General features: G+C 33.2%; 1 protein-coding gene across 4 annotated transcripts; it reads left to right on the top strand.

Moving 5' to 3' along the window:
* Positions 1 to 581: 581 nt before the first annotated feature.
* Positions 582 to 18,163, top strand: LOC148612798 (monocarboxylate transporter 14-like). Of its 4 annotated transcripts, XM_088594535.1 has the most exons (9): positions 586 to 725; positions 6,749 to 6,800; positions 7,147 to 7,215; positions 9,446 to 9,770; positions 10,885 to 11,001; positions 11,579 to 11,722; positions 12,309 to 12,576; positions 12,756 to 13,444; positions 15,998 to 18,163. In XM_088594535.1, the coding sequence occupies exons 2-9, from the start codon at positions 6,750 to 6,752 to the stop codon at positions 16,138 to 16,140; spliced, it is 1,806 nt and encodes a 601-aa protein (XP_088450661.1). In that variant the 5' UTR covers positions 586 to 725; position 6,749; the 3' UTR covers positions 16,141 to 18,163. The 4 variants fall into 4 exon arrangements, with proteins under 4 accessions (XP_088450664.1, XP_088450661.1, XP_088450663.1 ...); XM_088594537.1 differs by lacking the exon at positions 7,147 to 7,215; XM_088594538.1 differs by lacking the exons at positions 6,749 to 6,800; positions 7,147 to 7,215 and having other exon boundaries at positions 582 to 725.
* Positions 18,164 to 19,945: the final 1,782 nt, after the last annotated feature.

Here is a 19,945-nt window from a genome sequence, read left to right as displayed (position 1 = left end):
AATCACAGTTCAGCATTCCAATTGATTGTTTAATTATCGGGGTTTAACGCCCGGGCGGCAGTATTTCAGCTATATTCAGGCGATGAACATGAAATGGATGACAAGATGAACAAGAAATGATGATGATGAAATGAAAAAGGGATGGAACACAAGGATAATAGGGTCGACAAATTTTGATTGCCACTAGTAAAAGGCAGAGATGGGTAGGTCGGGCAAATTAGCCTCCTGCGGCGGAGCGCAAAGGTTCCTACTTCTATCGAATACCACAGCAGGGTTCTTTAACGTGCCAGAAACGTGGCATCTTTTCCAACACGGTGCACCACAATGGTTTGCGGTCAGGTTTTCCGTATTATTGCCTGACAACCCTAGCATGAAACATGCCAGGGGTACCCCATTTCACCACCTGGGACACACAACCCAGTTTTTGTGGGTTTTGTGCCCCAGTAAGTATATAATAATAAATATGACAGGTCATATGTTCTGTTGAATGGGGAAACTGTATACCAGAATACGTTAAAGAGATGACTCGGTATGACCTACCGGATACCCTATTACGTCATCGTTGCATGTATATAATAAGTTGTTCACATTCTTATTTTCAACAAATCTGTTCGTTTAAAAATTATTTTCGTTCTGAATTAGAATATTAAGTATATACAGTGATGGAGTACTTCAATAAGCAATTGGCAGACATCCTGTCTTGGAGCTGATAACAGGTCCTGAAAGTAAGTGTTTGTCATCATAGAAATTGCTTTATCAGGTTTTACTTGAAAGTAAAAGATTTGCTAATTCTTATGTGTGCATGTTATTCATATAATTTGATATAAACCAAATATGGTTTCGAATAAAAGTATAATTGGAACGAAAACATACTTTAAAGAACTTTTTATTCGCGGAAACATTTTCCACAAATATGAATTTTGTTACAATTCATTTTAAGACTTAAACTCCTTTTAACTTGAATTAAGATATATTTTCATGTTCTGTTCGTTAATGCTATTATCAACCCATGAAACGTTTATTTTGCTTTTTTAGTCTATAAAATAATTTCCTATTTTATCAAAATGATACAGAAAATCATTTCCTCATTCAGAGATTCTGATGATACAAAATGTCAAAATGGTAAAGATCGAGAACAGACCGCGGAATATTTAGGCGCTTCCATGTGGCAATATCCACGTCCGGTTGAATCCCACTTGCCGACGATCTCTAAGGCAAGTTCAGGCTATAAATAGCCTACCTTGACAAAAATATATTGCTGTGCGTTACGATGACTTTTGGTTAATGTTTTTTTTTTCCTCTATGCGGAAATCACTTTCAAAATATTGACATGATTTCTTTAACAAAACATTTCAATGAAGCATTGATTATTGAGTTTTCTCGTTGGACAATACATACTTCAATTGTTCAAATCCGATTTGTTTTATTGTGATCAACAAAGACTTGAACTTAATTAAAAACTCTTCCTAATGTCCTCATCTTGAGTAGGATATATAAAGGGCAAACTATCAATTGTGTATTGTTCAGTGGTAATTACCACGGAAAACGAGAGCGTGCTGAACTTGTGCCGCGTACATGTTAAATCGTTATGCGTTCTTAGCACGACTGATCATATTTTGATTATTCACGATAGCCAATAATTATCCTCCCAAATCAGGGTTTTTAGTCCAGCCTCGCTCCCTCAAATTAGAATGGCCAATAACAAACCTATCTATTATATAGATTTCCTCAATTATTCATTGGTTCTTTTTAACATGAGTTTTAAATTTTGTGAACGGCGGATTGATATTCGTTTTGTAACGCTTCGGAAGGAGAAAGTCCGCAAGTGAAAATACCGAACTTATTTCACAGTGTGAATTCTCGAAATTTATTACACTGGGAGCATTTGATAAAACACTGCTATCTATATAATAATGGAATTGAATTATGTTACAAACCATGAACAATATTTTCTTGGGTGGGGAGGGGGGAGTTCGTACTCATTTTAATCTTTTTCATTAAATTGAATTTACTAATCTAAAAAAAATGAGTTAAAAACTGACTACTTCAAGACGTATACATATCAATAGTTAAAACTCCTGTCGTATTAAAATTGCTAAATCCATCTTAATTTGTTCCTAATTTCTGTAATCTTTCGTTCGTAAGTATGTAAAAGTTATCGCTCGCAGAATAAAAAAATAATAATAAGTCTAGAAAACGGTCAGAAACAGGTTTTAGAACTTGCATGTACGGATGATAAACGCTATAGTTGACAACTCGTTTGTACAGTTCGTTTGTTACTGTTTCAACAGACAGTACGCATCTCATCTCATCTATTTAAAAGCTTGTAGTTAAGGACACTGCAGAGTACAGAACATTGAAGTCTTCATGCTATATTGACATTCATGTCGAATCGACAGAAAATGAAAGAGTTCAGCTCAATTATGAGGAAAACGCAAGGACTTTCACATCCAAATTGTCAACTATCATTTCTTATGTATTAACATTCCGGTAACCTCAGGTGTTGGAGTAAATTACAACTATTAGATTTCCTACAAAGTGCTCAGCAGCTTACGAAAATGGGGCAAAGAGAGATTGTCCAAAGTTTTATTTTCTATTCTTGCGATGCATTTATTTTTAATTTGCCTCATTTTCTTGCTTATGTTTATGAGTTTCTTCCAAGCAGTTACATTTTCTTCATAAGAAAAAAACCTGCTACATTCAGAACCAACAGTTTCTCCTGTAATACTCCTGTACTATTGACTCCCTGCAGATAAAAACACGATATGCTTAGATCTACCTCAAGATTGGTATAATCAAAATCATTACGTACATCTGTCAATTTTCATTCTCATTTCGACTTTTAGATTTCGGTTCGATGTGTAAAATTGTTGGGTCATTTTTTATTATTATTATTTTACAGGTTAGAATAACTTTTCTCTTTAGATTAGACGAAGTTGTTAAGTAGCTAACCAGCCATTTTTTATGTTAAGACGAGAACATTTTTTGTGTATTTTTTCCTTTCAAATCCTATACTGTTGAAGCATTTAATACACTAATATAACTAATGTAATTTGCTTTGTAATATTTTGAAGTACTATATATATTTATTCTCAAACAGCCAATTTACATTGGTATAGAGAAAATCAAGAAGTACGTAACATACACATTCATGAACAAACTCAACTATTTACAATATGTACAAAAAAATGCCTAAGTGACGGTACAGACAGAAAGTAAGTCAGGAGATCAAACAGTATCGTTAATATGTTTAATAATTTTACATAAATTGTTCAATAACTTTTTGTTTTTACTTGACATTAGTTCAGAAAACTTAAAGGTGTGATGAGCTTTCAGATAATACCTTGGTAAAAGTGTTTTGCGTTTTTCGGTTAAATTTATACATTCAAATGTATAGTGGTATTCATCTCCTAATTTTTGACATGAGCAGAGATGTCTATGTCGGTTTTCTCTATCTATATTGTGCCATCTGCTTTTTTTCTATTGGTAATTGGTGGTTTGTAGTTCTGAACCTACAAAATTTAATTGCGTCAGTTGCCGTAAAATATTAAAATATTCTTCAAATTCAAACATTGTCTTAAATATTCTATAATTTAATGCTTTTGGAGAGTCAAACAGTTCAATGCCAAGATTGTACCAATTGATCTAATAAGCTTTGCCTCACAACACCTTTAAGCCAGTTAACAGCTTCGAAATTTTCATTATTCCATATGTATGATAAGCCACATTCATTAAAAATTTTCTATATAAACGACACCCAGCATAAGGATAAGTTGTGTTCTTTGAATGTTTTACATATTTCATATAATATGCATGAGATTTTTGTCTGTTTACCAGATACAAGCCTTCCCCAAAATGCAATGCACCTTAACTTTATATCAATTTCTAGTGGGTATCTACCCAGCTCACCGTATATCATATAGCTAGGAGTGGAAGATTTCAAATTTAAAAGAATTTTACAGATTTCAAGTGAACTCTTCCCAATACATCGTTATTACCACATCTAATAACCTCACTACCATAAAGTAATATAGGTTTTACCATTTTATTAAATAAATCAATTCGAATACTAATTGGTCGTCCCAATTCAAGAAGCTCATACATAGTTCGAAGAGATTTATGGGCCAAATGTTTTTGCCATACCAAAATTACATGTTTTGGTAAAAACAATACCAAGATTATTGAATTCTTCAACAATTTCGATATCAGCGGTTCCATAAGAGAATTTTAAGAATTTGGCGTTCTGCTGAATCCCAAAACCATGACTTTTGTTTTAGTTGCATTTACCGTCAATAACCATGTTTCACAATATTCCTAATAGGCATTTAATTGAGCTTGAAGATCCTCTGGTGATTCGGTCAAGAGAGCGGTATGGTCGCCATATAAAAGAATAAACATTTTCAAGTATACTTCTAATTCTCTTTCTACTTCACAGAAAACTGTTTGTAATCCAAGAATATTTTTTGTCAAAAGAAAATCTTTCAGAAAAATTGAAAAAAGGAAAGGTGACAAGTTTTCCCCTTGTCTTAATCCAACTTCACATTTAAAGTAATCTGCTAAACAATTGTTATAAGAAATACATGATTTGATATTGGAATACATATGGAATATATCATTATACATTTTTCATTAACATTATTAATTAGTAGTTTGTGAAAGAGACCATGTCTCCACACCTTATCGATTTTTTTTTCAAAATCGATAAAAGCGCAGTATATTTTTTTCTTCTTAGATCTCAATAATTGGAACAGTGAAAAAATTGAAAATATAATATTAAGAGTAGAATAATTTTCACGAAAACCACATTGATTTTCTTTTAGTATCATAAACTGGTTGGAAAAATATTCAGTCGTATATTTAAGACAGCCGTAAATAATTTGCCGAGACAACTAGCTAAAGTTATTGGTCTGTAATTTTTCGGATCATGGCGATCCCCTTTGTTCTTATAAAAAGTTTAATGATACCGGACAACCAACTTCGGGGCATTATTCCCGTGTCAAAGATCAAGTTAAAAAGTTTTTCATATATTCCTATAAATCGATTAATGGTTGCTTTTATATACTCATTTACAATTTTGTCTTCACCACGGGCTTTATTATTTTTTAGATTTTCTACACATTTCAGGATGTCGTCTTGGGACATGTATTCATTTTTTTTTCATTTGCGGTTACTGATTGATTTTCTGTAATAAGTATATTTTCTTCTTCCGGGTCATCACTGTTCAGATTTAAAAAAAAAGATATATACAATAAATCAATGTTAGGTTGTTTTTTTTCTATTTTGGGACTTGAATAAATTCCAAAATTCATTTGAATCTTTCTTAAAGGAATCTTTTATTTTGTTTGATATTTTGTGCATATATTTTGTTACCAGGAATATTTATGATATCAGTATTGTCAATTTTTGTCTCAACAAAACAAAGTATTTCATAATTCTGTATAAAATTTGTAAACTCTGGTTATTGTAACCTCGTTTTGATACCACACCAATTCAAACACCCAATACGAAGTAAACTCGTATTGATAGGATTATTTACAATACGGTTTGAATTTCCATTTAAATTTTCAATTCTTGATTCATTCGACATGGTTTCATTAATAAATTGTATCTTTTCTATATCTGTTTGTGAACTATCATTAGATACAACTTCACATTTTATTTCTGTACAATTTTCATAAAATGACGTATCAAAATTGGTGCTTTCAGGTATAAAAGATATCTGAATCGTGCTTACTGGTTTTATTTAGACTTAGGGATATTTTATCATAGTATTATACTAAATTTTCCTCATAATATTTTTCAAAATCAATTGCTAAAAAGTATTCATGTGTATCATGATAATAGCATGCGCAATAATTAAAAAAAAACAATAAGTATTTTTAGTAAGTGAGTTATCAATATTATATATACAAGAAGTTTTCAAACTACTATCATACACAGAATTATCAGGATTTTCTAATTTAAGAAAATCGTTATCATTCATGCGAGTCTGTTCCCCTTGGCTGTCCTAATAGAGGTTTTTGGTGTCGGGCGAATCAGATCGTTTCTGGCATTTGAAAGGCCAATTCGCCTCTTTGGGGGTTCTAAGTAAAGAGTCTCTGTAGCTTATCTTGTTGTCGAAAGGGGCTTGGCCATGGTCATCCGCAAAGTATTGAAAATGGCTTCAATCGCATCTGGCTGGGAGATTGACTACCTTTTACTGGATTTTCCATACGAAGACGCTCCTCAATATTCTTAATATGCAAGTCGTGGTGAATAAGATTTCTAGTGTTTGCTCGGTTGATTTGTCAAATAAATTACCGAGATCTTTGCAGCTGCTTTCACAATCTGCTATTTTCTTGCCAAAGCCGTCGGGCTCCAGAGTTCTCACTCGCGCTAAGACACTCAAGAAATCTTTTTTTAGATAATCCAACCGTTTACTGATATTTGTTTCCGTACGTTGCATGTTAGAGTTAATGCCAGTTACTATCTGCAGAATTAAGTTCAGTATCCCGTTGGGCTTTTGTTGATTTTCCTGAATGGGTTGTGGCCATTGGTTTTATCAATATCATATTAGGTTTTCTTATGAATTAGTAGTTGGGCTTGGATGGTTCACTGTGCACTCCTCCCCCCCCCCCAATTGAGACCTTGGGCTACATGTTGATACCTGTGTATGTAAAAAAAAAACCGGATTTATGCCTCAACGGGGTATAAAAAGTAGCCAAAAAATACAAAAATATTACAGTTTATTTTTTTTTTTTGGTGACAGAATGATACGTAAATGGATATGTATTAGGGTAGCTGAAGATCTACAGGGAAAGGTAAATATTTTCCTTCCCTGTTAATAAATTATAACAGCATATATTTTTTATTCAAACATTTTTTTTATTTTGTTTGACATTACTTCTGTTTGTTAAAATACGCATAGTTATGACAAAATTGATTAAAATTTTATCCATCGAGCTAAACTTATTCATTAGATATAAGTTTTTGTGCAAGGGCTAAATTCCTTTCCTGGTCCTGCTTTTTTTAACATAGCGATTTTACGTTTCATAGCTGTAATAGCAGTCTACCTTTTACCCTCATTATAAAATCAACACGCAATTAACAATAGAATGCACCACTAACAAATATGATCTGTATAAAAAATTTCGATTAAATATTCAGAAGCATGTCTCTAAACGAAGGTGTGGGAAGATATTCCGTATCAGCTATAGTTCGTCTTTACTGAGTGAGGTAAGAATAAGTGTATAATAATATTCGTATATTTTTGTGATTTTTAAAGGATTTGTTTTAATTGTTGACAATATGCTGTATAATCGACTTTGCAAAGTAAACGCTACACAGACAGCTTCACAGGCAGCGAAGAACATTTTCGGAATGTTGATTATGAAGGTGTAAGTGATTAAGTCAGAAACTTGAAACAATTAATTTGTATTGTTATCTAATCTCTAATCTAGTCCAGCCAAAATCAGGAAATTGTCTTCCTTAAGAAAATATAATCTGAATAGATACGGTGAATATGTGTAAGAGAAAACAACCCCACCGTGATAAAACATGTCAGCTCAAGGGCACCTAGTGTCCTTTAATGAATGTCGAAAAAAAACCCACACAACAGGACAGGCTTCAACTGGCCCAAAATCAATATTATACAAAAAAAGTTGCCCCTATGAAAGTAAAGAGAAAGTAAAAACGCATAGAGAGAGACCAGAAATTTCTGACGTTCATTATATTCATAACTTTGTTCTCTGACCACATGTTATAGCAGTTTAATGTTGCTTATGGCTTCATGTACTTACTAATTTAACTAATTCATTCATTTCTCCAGTTATTTATTCGAACATTTTTCATTTGAACAGAAAAATGTTCAAAACGGCAATGGATTTACTGTCAAAAATCAAACTGTTTTCAAATATCATCAATGATTAAGTCTACATCTCTATGGAAATATCAACAATCTCTCATTTCTTGAAGTTAATATTTATAATCTTCTATTTTATATGAGTGTATCATTTGTTTGTGCTTCCCATGTGTGTTTGTTTGTTTGCCTGTCTGTTTTATTTTATTTTATTTTTTCGTTCTTGTATTGTTTTATTTTTATGTTTTAAGTGTTTGTTTGTTTTATTTATTAATTGTAATTTTTGTTTGTTCTAGTGTTGTTTTATGCTAAACGTTTTAAGTATCATTCAAATTAGTACGTGGGCTGAGATAACCCCCGTGCACTCCCTCCACTCATCAACCACAATATGATCTTTCTGTCGCCAAAAACTAAACTGAAGCATTTTTGTATTTTTTGGCTACTTTTTATATCTCGTTAAGACAAAAATCAATTTTTAAAGTTTTTTTGATTCTACGAACTTCTTTCTACAGAACAAAGTAAACGGACATATGTATACTTCATCATGTAGCCCAATGTCTTAGCTTTACAATGGTACCAAGTTGCGGTAAATTTTAGGGTTTTGCGGTAAAATGAAAAAAAAATGTAGCCCTACCCCGCCGAAAAATCGCTTAAATTGACATATTTTTCAATGTCAAAACCCCTTTTGTATTTATGCTTCAGTAAAAAATGGCTTATTTGGTATTTTCTGTTTATTATTATCACAATTTATACTTCTGGTGTTCTTTTGATGAATTTTGGCGATTTTCGTAGTTAGAATTTAGCAAAAAAGCGAAACAATGGGATTTTCGATTTTTCGATCAAAAGTCACATAAATTCGACTCTACAACTTATTTCTCAACTAAAACGTCTCTTTAGTATCACTCGATAGATGATTTAATTTTCTACATCAATTAATCACGAAAAACCAATTTTCAAGAAAGGATTTTCAAAAAATGTTAAAAATATTAGCCCTACCCCTAGAAAACTGGTCTCAGTATCAAACAGAATTCTCATTCACAGCATACTGACATTGTAAAACTCAATTTTTGTGCATTCATAATTAAGATTATGATGCTCCCAATACCTCTGATCAATCAAGGCGCTTAGATTTTCTTTTTGGGGAAACAATTACCTATAAAATCGTAAAAATGGGAATTTTCAGAATTTCAGAATTTTCTACTATATCAACCGTTATTTCCCTTTTTTCAGAATACCGTACTTTAATCAAGCTTTTGTGTGATATTCGGTACATTAGAATGGTACTTTTGCTTCAAAATGAGCCTAAGTAATGAATATTTGAACTTTTCCAAGTCAAGTTAGGTGAAAAATTGTCACCCCTTCCCATGAAAAAAAGTACTTTAACATGAACTAAAATGTTAATTATTGATATATAAACGGTGTACAATAGACAAGTTGGGTACTATTGTTTTTATTATCGATGTATACAACATATCTTCTCATTTCAGGCGCGTAAAGGTACCAAAAAAAACCATGAAGTTGATGAGTGGGGGTGCACGGTGGACCCTCCCAGCCCATGGACTAAATGTATGTTTTTAATTTTGATGTTTTCTCTCTCCTTTTATATAGCCAACGAAACATACGACCATGAACAATGGTCTTGAAAAGAACGCTTCAAGCAGTGTCCTGACTCAAAATTCAAAATGCAGTCACAATGGAAGAAATAACGAGGGTTTTGTTCGCAGTTGCTCTGATTTATCAATTTTACCACAGAATGGAGCGCAATCGGTACAGCCAAAGAATCGAATTGTGCCAGCACTGAACACCCCTGTTTCTAACGATATAGTATTAGCAGACGATGGAACGTTAGAACAGACAAATGTTTCTAAAATACCAGAAGGAGGCTGGGGATGGTTTATTGTATTAAGTAGCCTTCTAATTCATCTAATAATTGGTAAGTGTTTTAACCGTGTGCATCACACAAACCAAATCACATATCTCTCAACTTGTTACATCAATTAGCAATCTTTCCTATGTGTAAAAAAATACCTAATAAGAACCCAAATCTAAAACAAAACAATTAGCTTTTTGTCCTGTTTATCTACATAGCTAATAGCATTTTAATGACCCAGTTTGTCTTTTTAAGTAGCTGTCCTTGTAAGAATCATGCAAAATCTGAAAAATGTGATACACCCAAAAAAAGACTACATATTTTTATTTTCATAATTAAGTTGTTTTATGGGTGTCTATTATGAAATGTGTAATTATTCATTCCGATCTGTCTACTCTTAAGAGATAATCAACATTGAAAATCCAGTAGATTCTATTGTATTTGAGTGTCATTTACAGAGTTATCTCCCTTAATTTTGAAATCTACAGTGCATTCTATATAATTTTTATCTCCTATGCGCACGGGTTATATGAATAACCAAATGTTAATTTCTGTTTACTAAAGCATTGTAAACAAAATATCAAAAATAAAAATATGTAGGCCTTCCAACTATGTATCACATTTTGCATAGTTCTTAGCTGGAGTGCTACTTAATACTTTATAAATACATGTATCAAAATCGAAAAATTTATTATTCCGTTCCTTTAGTACGCATAAAAGAATGTAAGGTAATTGGCTGCCCGGGTCCCTTTATGCTCAAACATTTTGGTTGATTATATACAGAATCACTGAAAATCATTAGAGTACGTCCTTTCTTAAACATAATTAGATGATAGATAGGGGATGAAGTCTTCAAAACGGTAATAAACACGAATTTAAGATGTGATATAAGAATCACTAAAAGCCTTATTTTAATCTGACAACGGAACTTTCCGTGATATATATATAGATTTACTGCAGGCAAAATGTCCGAATTTTTCCGAATAAAAAAACAAAAACAAAATGAATGTAGAGTCAGATAGCTTCTTATCTTGGCTAAAGGAACAATGACTCACAGACTTGAGTCGTCATGAATTATGATACTCTAGCAGCATAACACTGCATCCTCTTACACAGTAAACCTGTCTCATATTAATGAGCCATTCATAGTGAAAAACAACTATTTATCTCACCTCAGGCGGTTTAGATAGGTCAAGTGGTATATTATATTTGAAGTTTGAAGAAAAGTTCAACCAACCAGCTGTCGTCACAGCATGGATTCCATCCATATGTACTGGATTTCGTTTATGCCTAGGTTTGTACAATAGTTTCTATTATTTTCTATAATGAATTTTATTGGAGTACTTTCAATGGTCCATCATTACTATAAGCACTTCATATCATACGCGATATGTGTTAGATCAATTTTTCAGTAAGACTATTAAGGAACGCCAATATATCCTTAATATCAAAGCATTTAATACAACGTATTTACATTGTATTAAATGCTTTGATATTAAGAATTATAGATGAGTTAGTAGAATTTCATCTGAATGTAACTTATAATTTATAAATATAATACAAAAGTAAAGAAAGATAAAATTATAAACAATGTTTCAATACTCATTCCATTTTACATCTGTTATAAGAGTAAACAAGGAAACCAAGGTAAGTGGAGTCCTAATAGTTTATTTGATTTTAACTTTTACTTGTTGTTTGCTGGTTGTTGCTCCTGTCGTGGCGGTTCTATTTTAACGTTTTGTTTCAACTGAATACAATATTGTAGAAGTACTAGGGTGTTACAATCAGGAAGCGTGTAATTTTTTTTTTATTTTTTTTGTAAGAAAAACATTTTTGTTATTTCCTATTAAGATAAAACAATTGTTTTCCAGGTCCTGTGGTTGGTATACTGTGTAATACATATAGCTTTAGATTGGTTGTGACTGTTGGTGCCATCTTTGTTGTTGTGTCTGCCATTTTGTCTGGGTACTCCACCAGTATTTATACTCTATTCTTTACATATGGTGTTCTAGGAGGTAATATATAGAAACACTGCCTGCATGCGAAGCGATCGAAATGAGGTTTTTTATGGAAAATTTCTTGTACATTGCGTTGTGTTTCTTCATCAATAGTCGTTTTTCATTTAATTTACGGAATGCAAGCCATTTTAGCATTTTTTTTCAAAGGGACGTAACCTACCGATACACGACAACCTGGTCGGTGGTCTTTGGGGAAAGAAAGAACGGTAAACATTTTTCTTTTGAAACAATCGCTTTTCACATTGGTAAGTACCTAAATGGTTTGAACATTACTTTACCGTAACTCCAATAAGACAAATATTTGATTTGAAGTCTACTGCTATCCATTGCTCGAATCGCACAGGTTGGAGAGTTACTTCCCTTTGCTGAAAATAAAAAAAAAACGAAGTAAGTCGGGAATGGACCATGAAAAAGGTCTTCAGAGCCATTTTTGATGTATTTCATATACATACCACGATGGCTAAAGCCTACAAAAATCACTTTATTTGTTGTTAAAATGGCTATATAACAGCATAATAAAAAAGTACTAACAAGTTTGCCTTTGTTTTGTCTAAATATTATTTTAAAATTTTATCTGAAACAGGTATCGGTCATGCCATGACTTATACGCCAGCCGTTGTCGCCATCAGCGAATATTTCAAGAAGAAAAATGGTACGGCAGTAGGAATCGGTACATCAGGAGTCGGTATTGGGATGTTTGTTGTTCCACTCCTGCTTGAAGCCAGCTTCGATTTTTATGGATTTTCTGGAGCATTTTATGTCATAGCAGCACTGGCACTTGAGTTATTTGTCTGTGGAGCGCTTTTGAGGCCTGCTGTTACTCACAGGAAAATTCTTGGTCTGGATAAAAGGCAAGTCTAGATTTTAGTACGGATTTCATTTTGCTACATAATAATTAATATTCGACTTTTTGAAAACGAGTATATCTTCTTTAAAAATGAGAACATGAACATTTTCAAAGTTGTAATTCAGAGCTGCTGTTGGGACCTATGGTGTTACATAGTAAATTTATGTTGTGATTTTGTTTCAGGCCAACGACTTTTTCTTTATACTCAATTGATCAACCTGATTCAGTACATGACACAGAAAGGAAATTAACAAGTACTCAATCTGATTTCAGTATAACAGTATTGCCTAATTATCCAATACAACAACAGAGTCGAAAATCATCTGTCGTAGCAGTATTCCGACGATTTTCCACTGCTTTCGGTATTAAATCTAAAAAGGATACTAAGTCAACAAAGTTGTTTGATTTATCTTTAATGAGAAATGAGAGATTCACTGCATTTAATATAGGAATTATGGTATTCACCCTTGCTTTCCAATCTGGGATGGTATTTTTTCCGCCATATGCTCTACAGATCGGAGCAACAGAGTACGAAGCCGCTTATACAATCACAATCATTGGTTTAGCCGATTTCGTTGGAAGAATTTTTGTTGGAATTCTATTCGATAGAAAGACAATCGCGCCTCTTAGAGTTCATATTTACACTGGACTGATGATTTCATTGGGTGTTCTTTTTATTGGTACTCCTAATGTCACAACGTATGCCCAACTTTGTGTTATTTGTGTGATTTTTGGTATACTAACTGGCATGTTCATATCTCAGAAATCAGTTATCATAATCGATTTTGTCGGCGTGGAGCATTTACCACAGGCATTTGGCATTCTCTTATTTTTCCAAGGTTTGGGTGTCTTTATTGGACCCCCTCTGGCAGGTAAGTGGTTTACAGACAATTACCCGCAATGTATTTTGTTCAATTGCTTAAAGTAAATTCTAATACAATATTTTATTTCACTTAACATAACAATCATATAGAAAAAGACACTGCAAATTTCAGTTTAATACTTTACGTTCGTTTTCAAAAAAACTCTGATCAAAAACAGTTTTGTTATCAAGTGTCTTCAACCCACAACACTACCAAATTGATGTTTGCATACTTTCGAATATTATCGAACGGAATAGACCCTTTTGTGGCAAGTTGGTGAGCATGCTGAAAATACACTTCCGCGAGGTAGGGCTTGGTTAGAACAAAAGAATTATCCTCGCGGAAGTGTATATTGCTCTACGCATACTCATCGACTATCCCAACGTTACCACAAAAGGGTACTATATAGTTACTCCTACAACGTAAGAGGTTGGAATTCCGTTCCTCCATACCCCAGCCTCTTACTTCCGAGTGCCATATTGCATAACGCTCGTTCCACCGTTCTTTGAAATCGGCAGAATTATACTTAATACGTCAGTTGTAATTTAAAACGTTTTACACAGTTTCTTTACCATAACACGGCGAAAGGTGACTAAACTAAAGAAAAACAAATGACCTACCTGATGAGAAAATCAAGCAATCCTGGAAATCCTTTGTAAAAGCAGTTTAAATGAACTTCATATTTGGTTTTTAGCTTTACGAGTGTAGGCACGAAACCACAATTAATTTTCCCACTGTCTTCTTCATAGCCTTTCTGTAATTTAAAAAAATTCCACCGGCGCAATTCAATTCAGATTTTCAGGGACGTTAATTTGAACCTTCCAACAACTTATATAAAAAATATAAAAAAATTTACCATTATTTTTTCAAATTTTATGCATAAACACAGAGATACCCTAAAAAATGACCCAAAATGGCTTCTGGATGTCACAAACTTGACCTTTTTTGACCTCACCAAATCACAACCTAAATGTCAAATTTCTCATTTCAACACATCTACTAAAATAATTTCATTATTCCTCTTCCATTTGAGCACAAAAAGTATGAGAAATTCTGAAAGGAAGTGTTTCTAAAAAATTTTTGAAAAATCCCCTATTATTATAGGAACTATATTCGTATACAACGAAAAGCTAAGGGCAGATAATTGTGGTCTCGTACCTGTATTCCGGTTGATAAAATTACGGATTTTAAAATTTGCGAAACGAACATATCTAATTCACCAAAGAATTGCCTTTACCAACTTTAAGTTCGTTTTGTCAAAACTATATTGTATTCCGTAAAATTAGTGACCTCATTCAAAATAGCTGGTCATTTTGACAACTGTCTTCATTACAAATGTTTTCCAGGTATTTAACAAATATTTAGGATTTTTATCGCTCTATTTCCGGTAGGTTAAATTTCTTTCATGTAAATAAAAGATTTAAAATATTTTAAAACACATGTTTAGCCAATTCACATTTGCGGTGGCCTTCAACGTGTCAGTTGCTAGAGGTTGGGATGGAACCAAGTCAGAAAATAGCTTGCCATACAACCTCTAGCATTGCTGGAGTATAGTACTAGTATAATTCAGGGTATGTTGGATTAGTCAGTTGTTGTCGTCCGAAAACACTGAAACAATATTTTACTATACAACACGAAGAATCACAAAAAAATACTAACAAGAAAATCAAAACGTTCAACACAGTACGATCCTAAGCGCCTCTCTTTGAACTGACGTATTATCGCATACCGCTGTCTGATGTCTGCTTGTCGTACACTTCTCAAGATAAGATTTTGTTTTTGTATATTCAATGTGTCTTGATTGGGGAGCCATCTTTCACATTTTACTGATATTGGAATGAGTAATCAAGGGAACCAAGGTTATAGCGGTAATCAAAAGAATGTAATCCAGGAACAAAGACCAGACATGGAAAACAGACATACACACGCCGTATTGTGGTTTAAAGAAGGCTTTCAGTGAAAGATACTAATGATAAGGGGACAGTGATATTCTACAGCTTACAGCAATAAAACGTACTGGAATGCTTTATGTCTACATTTCCTAGTTTCACTTTTTAACTAACAATTGTTCCAGACTCTCTTCCGCCATTTAATTGTCAGTCTCTCTAAGAATCAGGCAGTTGTTGAAATATTGAATAAAAAAAAAACATCATTTTGAAAGCTTATTGTGACTATTTGCACGATCAGCATAAAGGGTAAAAGACAGGATTTTCCTTATCATGTGGGTAAATTGAGTTATAATATCATTAAAATGCACGGAAAATTATCATTTTAAGTGTTGATAACTCTGTATAAACCTAATTTTTCTAACATTCTGTTTACAAATTTTTGAGCAAATCCAGTAATGCAGCGATCACAATGATCCTTTCAAATGGAGAATTCATCCTTGAGTAAAATTATGTTGTCAGGTCGGTGTGTTTTTTGACATGCATGTTTCTGATTTTCCCATTTTGCCTGATTCTTTCATAAAAAAAACTTACTTAAAGTATTCTAGGCTAATCATGAATTTAAAAGGACGTAAACAATCTTTATCATATTGTAGAATAATGTTTATTTTTGTAGGTTTTCTGAAGGACGTCAATGGTACCTATGATTATGGGTTTTATGTTGGAGGAGTGGGTGTATTAGTTGGATCTTTAATTCTCATTGTAACAAATGTGGTATACGGTATCCAGTCATCAAAAAGAATCGTTACAAAACTATGATTTGAAGGATAATATTAATATTCTATACATCATGCGTTCCTAGTGAAATGAAGGTGTTCATTCAACTGGGTTATGTTGCTCCAAGATTGAAGTCATCACTACAGAAGTTTTATGGTCGTCATCATGATTTCATGGATCGTTACGGTGTATCCATCTGCCCCGTGAAAACTGATTTGTTCATCGTGTTATAGTTTTCCTTTCCTCTTTCGTCTACCCCGGACTTGACTTTTTATGAGCAACTCGACGGGTGATTCTAGAAAAGCAGAGGACGCTTACCCTACCGGTACACCTGGTTCATGCTCCCAGTTTTTAGTGGAGTCCGAGTTGCTCATTTACTTTTGCTACTTTGTATGTATTATTTTAGTTACTTTATGTTCTTTGTTGGAATTGTCTGTTTTCCATGTCTGGTCTTTGTCGCTGGATTACATTCTTTTGATTTCCGCTAGGATCTTAGTTCCCTTGATTACTCTTCCCTACTGAACTCCAGTGCTTGGTTAAGTAATTCTCTGTCTAAGAATCAGGGAAGATTTATATAAGCTGAGGCACATGAAAAAAAAACGCAGAGATTTTATTGCGTCATCCAATTATTCATAACCGCGACCTTAACGTCGAAAGCACTGTCGAAATAGAAGAACCTGACATGGAAATATCAGTCGATGAAGTAAAAAAGCTATTGATTCGTTGAAAAAGAATACTAGTTCTGGACTAGATAATTTAATCTGAGAAGTTTTCATTGCACTGAAGGACATTATTTCTCCATATTGTACAGAACTATTCGATTATATTTACACTGAAGGAGAGTATCCAGAATCATGGACGATCGGGTCCAAAACTCCAATTCCGAAATCTGGTGATTTTTCTGACACGAACAATTATAGAGGCATTACGGTCGCTAGTGTTTTCTCAAAGATTTTTACGTCAATTTTGAATAGACTGATGGCGTATCTCGAAGCAAATAACGTTCTTGGTGACTTCAGTTTGGTTTTCGCTCAAAAGTCAGTACTGTGGATGCTATTTACTTGCTGAGTTCGATTATAAAACTGGCACTGAATAAACTGAAAAAACTGTATTGCTGTTTCGTGGATTCGAAAGACTCTTAAAATATTGGTTTAAAATTATTTCGATGGATGACAGTAACATTTTGAAAATAGTCTATAACTATATGAAAACAGAATCTGAAAGTGGCAAGCGAAATTGGGCTAGTGAAATTAAAAATATTTTTAAATTAGAGGAATTAGAACTTTGTTACTTGTGGAATCAACAAGACCAATCTTTACCGTCAGTACATGTCATAAAACAAAGGCTGCGTGACCAATACATCCAGCGCTGGTTTGCCGAAGTCAACAATTTGAAACTTATTTAGATAATATAACCAATGATTCATATAGGATTAGCTTATGCAAGTTTAGATGTAGTGCACATTCGCTCGAAATAGAAAAAGGAAGATTTAGTGACACACCATGGGAACAAACAACTCTGTAAATTATGTAGCTACAATCAAATAGAGAATGAATACCATTTTTATTGGTATGTCATACTTACAGCAATATTAGACGTAAAATTTTACCAAAATATTATAATAAATGGCCTATTATTTACCAACTTAATTTACTTTTAGGTGCTGAATCAAATGTTCTCCGGGGTAAAGTAGGGAAGTTAATTGACTGTGCTTTGAAATTGGGACGACAAGCTTATTCTTGCCTCCCCAGTTAAATATAATGAACTGTAATTTATAGTTTCTGGTCATACTAATTCGTGGAGACAAATAGAATAGATCTTCATATTTAACATTTTATATTTATATCGACTTGCTATAATACATATAATTCTTTTTTTTAATATTTAATAGATGTATATGAAGACTTGGAACAATTCTATAATTCAGATATGCTCAATTTTGTATACTTATTACGGAACATTCATTCCAATGTTTTCCATGTAAATATGCTATGAATATATTATAATCACAACTTATGGTAAGGAACTGTAAAAGTTTACAAATAATAAAGAGTCTGAATCTGAATACGAATACGAAGGAGATAAACGAAAAAAGTGGGCATAGTATAAACAGCATTAAATAGCAAGCGGACATGTCTGAGAACACACATAATAACTCAAATATGAAAACGAACAGATTAAGTTGCCCTATTGATTTTTGCAGTCAAGTATTTCGTATAGATTTATATACAAGGGGGACAAAGTAGGAAAAGGTATTGATATCGACCATTTGATTCTGAAGCGGGTGACAATTTTTGGAAATAAACATTCTTCCCCTGAAAAAAGTTGGAAATAAATATTTTAGCCTACATATCTTAAAAATATGTTTTTACTGACAAATTATCTTGCTCTGATGTGGTTGAAAATAAATCTTTGACCCGCAAAATTACAAAAAAAAAAAGATATTCACGCCCGAGCGCCACAAAACGTAAAAAAAATACTTAGGTTTGAGAAATACAGGACAGAAATTTTATTATAAATGCGTCTTCTCCAATAAATTGTATGATTGTAGCTATATGCATTTTGAAAATAACTAACCTTTAAGAAAAAATATATATATTGTTGTATTTTTGTATTTTGTGATAAAATAATCGTCGCGGGATTGGTACAGGTGGAAACTGACAAGATGAAAACGGGAGTTCGGACCAAAAAATCTTCGCTATACCACGTTTCATACCACAATCCATGCTATCATGTGGTACCATGGGATAGGAGACGGTTTTATTAAGTATAAGTAGAAAGGTACTATTTATTTTCCATAGGCGACAATAGTAAAACTTTGGAAAAATTTACCCCTTTAAAACAATGTCGGAGCTAAAAACTTACTATTTTTTTCAGTTATATCTTCATTTCCCTCACTAAAAATGTGAGTAAAGTCATAACATAACCGTCTCGTTTCTTTGGTATTTTAAGCAGATGATGTTTGGGTTCGAAGTCTCCCCTCTTTTATGCGAAAGGCACATAGGTTTTTAAAAATCATAATATTTATATGAAATGGTTTTAAAAAGGGGTAATGTATTCTTTTTTAAAGTATAATAATGTTAGAGCTTGGAATCAATAAAACATTTTGGGTATCAGCACAATTTGTCCAATCACTGTGTCTGGAAGTATTTACTTAAGTAGGGTACACAGGAGGCCAGCCGAATTATGAGAAATAGTACCGTTCTACCTGTAGCTTTCTCTTGTAAACCATTAGCTGTCGGTTAATTACTGATACCAGTCTATAGGCCCTTCAAACGGGGTTCTAAAGGAAATAGTTATCAAAGTCAATTATGGAATTGTAGTTTAGCGCAAGTGCGGGTCCTACTCTTGGTTCTTTCGTAGAGGAGCGCAAAATAACTATGTTCTACTGCTACCAATGTAACACCTTCTTGCCTGGTGTAATTTAGCAGTTTAAAATTGGTGTGTCACCGTGTCAGTTTTCGCCTTAATTTTGTTCCGTGGCCGTTTTTCATCGACTTTATGTTTTCCTATCTTTGAGATATTTTATCAAATGTGCAACTGAAAATCATCATGGGATTGACGTGCGGTGAACAGTGGATCCATCCACCCAGCCTATGGACTAATACAGACCATTGTTCAGAAAGGATGCTGAAAGGATCTCAACTGGATTAGTTCAAATTCAGAGCTGTTACAATATAGAATATTGTGTCCATACTTGCCCTAGTTATTCAGGGTACGATCATTCTGATCTTAACAACCTGTGTCCTGCTAAGCATTTTGTTTACTGAAATGGATTCCAGTTATCTTAAACGTAAGAAAATATCGGACGAAGAAAGTTGAATGACTTTTCTTTAAAGGGCACATG

Source organism: Perna viridis, chromosome 7 (genome assembly GCF_037379345.1).
Source record: "Perna viridis isolate PV_CMFRI_1.1 ecotype Kerala chromosome 7, ASM3737934v1, whole genome shotgun sequence".
Classification (NCBI taxonomy): domain Eukaryota; kingdom Metazoa; phylum Mollusca; class Bivalvia; order Mytilida; family Mytilidae; genus Perna; species Perna viridis.
This window is presented reverse-complemented; position numbering and strand designations above follow the sequence as displayed.